The sequence below is a fragment of the Corvus brachyrhynchos genome, unplaced genomic scaffold (genome assembly GCF_000691975.1).
Source record: "Corvus brachyrhynchos isolate BGI_N302 unplaced genomic scaffold, ASM69197v1 scaffold139, whole genome shotgun sequence".
In the NCBI taxonomy this organism is placed as follows: Eukaryota; Metazoa; Chordata; class Aves; order Passeriformes; family Corvidae; genus Corvus; species Corvus brachyrhynchos.
Window position 1 is genome coordinate 742,513 of NW_008246062.1, and position 7,984 is coordinate 750,496.

Here is a 7,984-nt window from a genome sequence, read left to right on the forward strand (position 1 = left end):
TGAGCTACTCCAGATGGCTCCACTCACTTTGAATCCCAGGGCTGGGGCTGGACATCAGCTTCCATCGACAGGGACTTGGAGTCCAAACACATACGGAAAAGTATAAATCCAGCATTGGCTCAGCAGGCTGGGTTTGCAAAACAAAAGTCTGTTTGGCTGAACGAATGCAGATGACTGTGAACCGCAGCTCTGCAGTGAGGAAGTGGGAAGGAAAGTGCTGGGCTAGGGATGGATGCAACGGATACTCCCTGGGGTAACGCAGGGGGCCTGGCCCTGGTTTTTACTACGCCAGCCTGAAGGGATGATTGAATTTAGTTGGGCATGGCAAGTGTGTTTGGGCAGCAATGAGAAAAACTACTGTGACTGATACAGGAAGTCAGAAGAAAAAGTGCCCTGATGCTGAGGTGGGAGTCACCTGCCCATTCTGCAGGGACATGACCCCTAGCCCCTCTCCTGCGAGCTGGACACTGTTGCTGATGCATGGAGGAAGGCTGCCCTGGCTTCATGTGCGTGTTCCTGGCTTCTACAAGCCTTCAAACAGCACTGGAAAACCAAGAGTCCCTGGTACCTCCTCATGTGCCTCCACCCACAGGACTCCTGCCCAGGCCAGAGAGCACAGCAGGGCCAACCTCTCCAAAACCACAAAGCCAAAACAGAAGCTGCCATGTCCCTCCACAGCAGTGGGGACACAAGAGCCATGAGAGGGGACCATACTTCCAGCAGTCAGTCCAGAGAGGACAAACCTATGTCTCTTAGGACAGACCTCATCTTGCTGTGCTCATCACGGGAAACACCTGGGCTAGTCCCACAGGGGCCAGCTGAGGAGTGAGGGGAGTGGGCTGTGTCCAGCTCCCCGGTTTCTATATGACCTTGAAGGAGTCCTTTATGTCCTGCAGACAGGAATGAGTGCTCCTCCTTCCCCAGCCTTTGTCTGCCTCCATTCAGCCTGCACAGGGTGAGGCAGGGGCTGTCTGGCTGTACATCAGCCAGCATAATAGAGCCCTGTCCTCACCGAGGGCCTGCAGGCAGTAACATAATAAAAGCAGTAATAGTAATAATAATAATGGATGATGGGCATTAGGCTGAGTACTGGTTAAGCGGCTATAAAACCAGATGTAATATTATCCTGCAGAGCTGAGGGAGCATCATCAGACATTCCTGGGAAGGGGACTTGGCCAGGAGGCTACTCGCAGCTCTTCCCACTTGGTTTTTGGCTCCTGTGTCTAAGCAAGGGCTTGAAGTGCAAGAAGAGCATCAGAGAGGAGCTTCTCCTTAAGGCGCTGCACGCTCATGCTTAACTGCGAGTCTTTAGCTATCCATCGCCCCTGGCTGTTGTCAGACATGTCTCAAAATGAATCTGGCAGTTCAGAAAGGCAGCTGGGACCCTGTCGCATGGAGAGGCCCGTCGCCCATCCCGTCTCTCCAGTGAGCACTAAAATGGATCCCTTGCGGCCATTAAATATCCCCTGGCATTTTCCATGAGCAGAGGGATATTAAACTCCATGTCTTAGCCAAATGTCAGTCCAGGTAATTTAATTCTGCCTCCCTAAGTAGTATGAATTGAACTGACCTTCTGCTTAGGCAACTGTATACCTGTGTTCAAAGACTCCGAATTTCATACAGACATGGGCATCATGCAGCCTCTCTGAGATGCTCTGCATCATCGCACCAGAGCTGGAGTTGGAAGGATCAGATGACCTTCCCAAGGTCACACAAGGGTTGGGCAGCAGATTTGGGAAAGGCATCCACACCTGCAAGGCCCCATCCAAGGCTGCCTTCCTCCTTTTACTGCTGTGCGTCTTCTCATGTTTTCCCCCAGGATCATATGAGCAGAAAGGTGCTGAGGCAGGATGCCGGTGTTCCTGTGGGGTGGTGGTGTCCCGGCTTTCCTGGGGGATGCAAAAAGCAGCTCTTGGGCTGAAACACAAGTGAGGAAGGTGAGGTGGTGTCCTGGCCAAAAATGTCCCCATGCTGCGCCAGCCATCATGAAGGAGGTGGCAGCTCCTGACACACCATCTCACTCCTCCCTGGCATCTTCCTCTGCCTCCAGGTCCCTCCCCTACAGTCCCTTTTCCACCTCCTCCCTGGGGCTGGAGCCCTGATGTCCGTAGGGCTCTGCAGGACCTCCTCCCCCTCACCTTTATTAATATCAATACTTTTGCAGAAGATGTAATTATGGAAACAATTTCCAGGAGCAAGATGAGGAGGAAGGCAGTCCGGATCTGCTACCAGTGGGAGATGGGGGCCAGAGGGCCGGAAAAGCTTTTCCAGTCATCATTGAAAATGACAATGCAGAGTGCCCCTTCACAGCGGCTGCTAATAACCAGCACGGCCCGACCGCCAGCAAGGCATGTGCTCAGGACAGCAAAAGAAAGTACCAGTCATTTTCCACTCAATTAGAGACCATCTTCAGAGCGGCTGGGGAAGGGATTTTCTGCTGGGGGCTCCAGGGACGGAGGAAGGAGTGAGAAAGCAAAACCAAAGAAGATCACTCCTTCCCAGGAGGGCTTTTTGTGCTTGCCCAGGCTGGGTGGGTGGTCTGACCCAGCTGAGGGTCTACTCCTGGCTCAGATGGTGCTGGGAGGGAGAGCTTCCTTGCCCTGCACTGCTTTGTCCTTGGCTCTGGGTTACTCTGTCCTCAGCAGGGCAGGAGATCAGGGCTACATGGCTGCACTTTAACCTCCATGCAGAATGTATCATGTTTTTCTCTAGGCTAAGGGGAAAACACAAGGCAGGCTCTGACAACCATGGCCCAGGGATTCCAGGAGAAGCATCACACAGGTCCTGGCTGACACTGTCTCTTCATTGTAGCAGGATGTGTGCAGATGTTGCGATGTTCCCACTCAGCATTTTTCCAATGAGCTGAAGCGGCAGCTTTGCCCTGAGCCATAGGCTTTCCACCCTTCATCTAGCAAAGGAAAACCCAGCAAAACCTCCAAGACGAGAGATCATCAGGCCAGCTGAGATCCCCAGAGAACCTACTGGATGCTAGATCCACACCTCCAGCGCCCCCCACGCTGGGACACAGTCCTGGATTGCACCTGCAGAGAAGGCAGCTGGAAGAGACACTGAAGCTTCCACGGGGACCGCAGGCAACCTGGGGCAAAACTGTGTGGCAAAATGCAGCAATGCAGGGCACTCGTTTTAACACCAGGATGGCACGAGGAGAAGCTCCACTCGGGGTAGGTGGCTGTTGTTCAGCAGCAGCAGAGGCTCTAATTATCTGCTAAGCCTGTGACTGCCTGCTTCAGCACGCTGTCACCACCCTGCCTGTGCCACTGGTGCATGGCACCTGTGCCAAGTCCTGAGGAGGAGAATTTCACAGTCATACAGAATACGGAGATTTTAAGGCCACTGGACACTGAAGTGGTTATGGAAGTGGGCTGGTGCAGGACACGGCCCTTCCTATCGGCATCAGCCCATCACCCCTTCCCCAGGTGCCACTCTGGAGCCAGGTGATGCTGGGTGGTCTGACCTCTCATGGCAACTGCTGACACGTGTCCAGGCCCTCTGCACCCTTCCAGGCACTCATGTAAGAGGCAGCACCCTTGCTATGGGCTGGCCTGGGGCAGCGCTGGTCTCTGCTCACCGCTCCTCTGACCTGGGCCAAGTTCAAACTGTGGGGCTGGATCCAGCTTTGTGCTGGTGTTGGGATGCCCGAGGCTTGCAGCTGGGTGTGCTTCCCCAGGGGAGCTGCCCTTGAGTGCTGGATGGAGGACCAGATGTTTGGGAAGCCAGGCAGGGCATGGGTGGGATACAGATGTTACAAAAGGGTGCCCTGAACTCCTGCAGGAGGGAATGCAAGGAACTTGGAAAATGTAGCTTAATTGCTGTCCTGGGCCATGCAGGCTGGAGGTTACCTTCATTTTTAAGGAGTGTATCTTCCACAAACACAACAATTTCCATTTAAAGGCACCCGAGTGACTGAAATTCCACCACTTCCCTGCTAAGCTCCCTGCCTTGTTATCAGCATTCCTGATGTACTGATGAACACAAGCTTCAGGTATGGACCACGGCTGCAGACACATGGCAGGACAGTCCCTGCTCCAAAATTGTTTCCCTGCTCTGTTCAGAGCTGGTGCTTTGTTTGATATTTTCCAGGATTTGGAGTACAAAGGGAAAATCTCGTATAGCAGTGGAGCTCCTCTTACTGCACTCCAGCACTTCCAGCTTCTCCATGCTGGGATGCGTAGCACATTGGAGGCAAAGCCCAACCACTGGCTGCACTTCAGTGATTCACTTATTTGTTTTTCTGGTTCAGTAATTGCCACATGCAGCCAGCAAATTGTTTTTCAGCGTATTCCTGAACTCCATTCTCTCCTATTTTTCCTGTTCTTTGAGGATGTCACAGCACCAGCTGTAATCCAGCTTTGGATGATGGCAAAAGTTCCCTGCTTTGCTGTGTTTGGCACTGGATTTCTTGGTTCACGCCTGCCCTTCACAGTCAGAGGAACATCTTGGCCGTGAGTCTGGACATGGTTGGGAAGCATCCCTGTGGCACAGCCTGAGACACGGACACCCCAGGCCACAGGGCCTGCTGCTCCCTGCCCTATGTGGCACAGCCTCTGCTGTCCTGATGGGGCAGTGAAGGGGTGCAGAAGGAGGAATAGGGTTTTTAGGAGCATATTAGGTAAGGACTGGGGGAACTTGACAATAGGAGAGCTTTATCCTAACTAATGATGAAGGGAAGGTAATGGGACATTTTAATTTCTCTTCCAATCCTAATTCCCATGGCTCTGCTTCCAGCACAAATACCAAACCTCTCTCTCTTTAGGGACACTCTGAGGGGTAAGAATGGCAACGCCATTTGGACCACACAATTTTCACAGCTCTCTGCCCTGACACACGGCAGCTGTTTCCCCAGCATCCCAAACAGGGAGAAACTCAGCTACCATGGGCGATCTGGACCACTGGGGGTCGGACCATGCATGGCCCCAGGCCACTGTGACCAGCATGGAGGCTGCCTGTGGGCATCCTACCTGGCTCCCCCGGGATGCTCAGGTGCCAGCAGGGCGATGAGAATGAGAGGGGCACAGGGAGGATGCCAGAGTGGCTTAGACCCCGTCTCCATGGATAGGCAGAATCTCCACTTGGAGAACCAGTCCCTTCCCAGCCCCACCTCTCAGATGGATGACACTGTTTGCAGAGCAAGCCAACCCCAACACCGCCCTGGAGAGGCCACTTGCTGCCGTGGAAGTTACCTATGGCGAACTCGTCAAAGGTGAGAGTGGTGAAGTTTTTGCCCAGAGCATTCGTGACTGTCAGAGTCACCTTGTACTTCACTGTCGAGAAGAGCTGGAGGTATCTGATGTGACACCTGTTTTTGGGAACGGCATCTTTCTCACAGACCATGTCTTTCGTGCCGTGTCTGGAAAGCAGAGGTGAGAAGAGCTGTTACCTGTGGATGCACCCAAGCTGCTGGAGGAAGGAGGCAGATTGTGCAGCTCTATCCCCACTACGCCAATGGTCCCCATGCACCAGCCCCTGCTGTGGCCAAAGGGCTGCTTTCTCCTGACAGGGAATTGTGTGGGCTCCTGCGTATGAGGTTTTATCCCAACCCTACACAGAGGCTTCAGTGAATGTCCTCATGCTGGCCCCAAGGAAAGAATGGGACCCTGCTGGGGTTGGGTTTGTGTCTGCCCCTCCCACAAGAGAAACAAGGTCTCCTTTCTGATAGTGACGCAAGACCCGGAAGGTAAGGCATGGCACCAGCCTGTATAAGGGCTGTGCCAAGACTTGGGCTCAGGGTAGGGAATGATGCCATGCCATGGCCAGTTCTAGGTGAGAGACACTGCTGCTGCCCGACCACAACCAGCTTACTGCAGAAAAGAGCATGGATGCGCCAAATGTGCCAAAAAACAGTGGGCACAACATCCACTACAGACAACTGGTGCAGAGAGGATGGTCTTGGGAAGCAAGGAAAGGACTCCTGGGAGATGGGGATCTTCCTGGTCCCCTCTAGGGAAATTGAAACTTCCAGTTTGTGTGTCCCTGGAACATCCTCCCCCAGGCCCATCATTTTTGGGACACCTATACCATATGCTCACCACAGGTCGGACCCACTGCCCCAAGACTTCGTGGCTCTACTTGAGACCTACTGCAGGCTGCAGGGACTGAAACTCACCCCATTGCACCCTTTCTTCCCAGAGACTTACATGACAGAGATGTTGAATGTGTTGGGGATGTAGGTAGGAGTGGGCAGGTGCCAGCTGCAGTAGAAACCCTTTGGGTAGTTGTTGGATCGGCACATCAGCACTGGCTCCTTCGGCGGGGCTGCCAGGGAAAAACTACCTGCTGAGGTGGGGTCATTGCCATGTTCTGAGCAAGGGGATGACCCTCCACTCCCAGCTGCTGCCTGCTTGGGAGGGGAGAGTTTGCAAGGGGAGCCTGGCCTGTGTTTATACTGCTGGAAGTATCTGGGGGGTTTTTGTCCCATGTCTTCTGTTGAGGTCATCCATGACACCTTGCTTTGGGCTGGGCTGAGCAAAGCTCACCTTCTCCTCAGGCAGCTCACTGCCTCTAATGAGGGATGGAGTGACAGAGAGGGTTTGCAGGTACCAGGGAAAATTGTCTTCAAGGCTGTGACAGAGATGTTGGTGATGAGGAGGAGGTGTTGCTCTCTTGACCCCATTAATCTACACCTCTCACAGCTATCTCTGCCACATCCCTGGAGGGTGATAAACTTACTGAGGGGATCATCCTCCAAATGATCAGAGGTCACCAAAGGGAAGAAGAAGGACCACTGGCAAGATGGGGAGGAACAACGTGAAACCAGCTGAGAAAATCCAGCTCTGCAGGAGGACTAACAGTGTTAACGCTTTTGGCATGGGGCAGAACATCCCATCCCAGGGCCTCGCCTCCAAAGAGACATAGAGGAAACAGGAGACAGGATGAGAGCATCCAGCGGGAGCAGCCTTCCTCTGGCCTCGTCAGCTGATCCTAAAGGTTAGAGGCAGAAGAGGATTTTTAACCCAGTGAAGTGTTCACACTGCACTTGTCTTTCCTGGACATATGTGCAGTGCACTCTGCTCTTTGCAGGAGCATAGCCAGAGCTGCAGGAAAACTCTGCAAAAGGCTGAGGGACAGTGCATGCGAATAATGAGATGTGATACCTTTTAGCTGATAAATTTTGCCCTTGTTGGTAAAATTCTTACCTCATCTGACACCAAAGTCAGCTCTACTTCGTACCCAGGAACTTGCATTGATTGCTAAGAGCAGCACCCTAGCAGAGTGCCTTGCCATAAAATACACTCCCTGGGCTGGATGTACACCAGGATTCCCCTTGGAAAGGCCGTGACCTGTGGTGGTCCCGCGTTCCCTTCCTTTGTTAATCCTCACCCCCATCCATCCACTGGGAATATCCCAGGATATGCTCTTCTCTCCAGGCAGGGGGTTTGAAACAAACTGAGCAGACCTGGGAGCCTCAGCATCTCTTCAGCCCCACAGCCCAGGTGTCACTGGCATGACGCACTCGGGGGCACATCTGAGGGGATGCAATGAGCTACAGCTGCGACTGGAGCCTACAGAGTCTACAGAGTCTACCACAGAGGGGAAACTGAGGCACAGGGTTTGTGCACCCTCAATTGATAAGGGAGCCAAGCGCAGCACAGCCAGGGAGCAGGGAGCAAGGAGCAGAGGGAGAGGGAACAGAGGGGCCGGTGGGAGGGAAGGCTGTGCCGCTCCTCTCCGAGTGTTCCTCCTAATGGCTGTTTCAGCCTTCAGCCGACAGACGAAGGCCAGAGCCTGGTTAATGAGCCTCCCGGTTAAATTATTCAAGCAGACCCTCCACATCAAAACAGAATGGCTGATCGCAAAGCCAGAGACAAGGGACTGATCCTTGCTACAGCTCCATCCTCTTCCTCCTCCCCGCAGGCTCTTTAACCCCTTCCCTGCCTCCCCTGGGCGAGGCAGGAGCAAACGCAGCATTGCCCTTTGCGGGGTGCAATGGGGGGTCGGGAGGTGTCCCGGAGGGGCTGAAGGGGTG

General features: G+C 53.7%; 1 protein-coding gene across 5 annotated transcripts in view; it reads right to left on the bottom strand.

Annotated features, from left to right (window-relative positions):
* The window catches only part of CNTFR (ciliary neurotrophic factor receptor), a 198,194-nt gene that overhangs the window by 15,841 nt on the left and 174,369 nt on the right, over positions 1-7,984 (bottom strand). For all 5 annotated transcript variants that reach the window (XM_017746643.1, XM_017746646.1, XM_017746644.1 and 2 more), the window contains 2 exons: positions 6,156-6,273; positions 5,202-5,368 (listed from right to left, as the gene is read on the bottom strand). In XM_017746643.1, the coding sequence (XP_017602132.1) occupies positions 5,202-5,368; positions 6,156-6,273 (285 nt within the window). The remainder of the gene's footprint in view (positions 1-5,201; positions 5,369-6,155; positions 6,274-7,984) is intronic.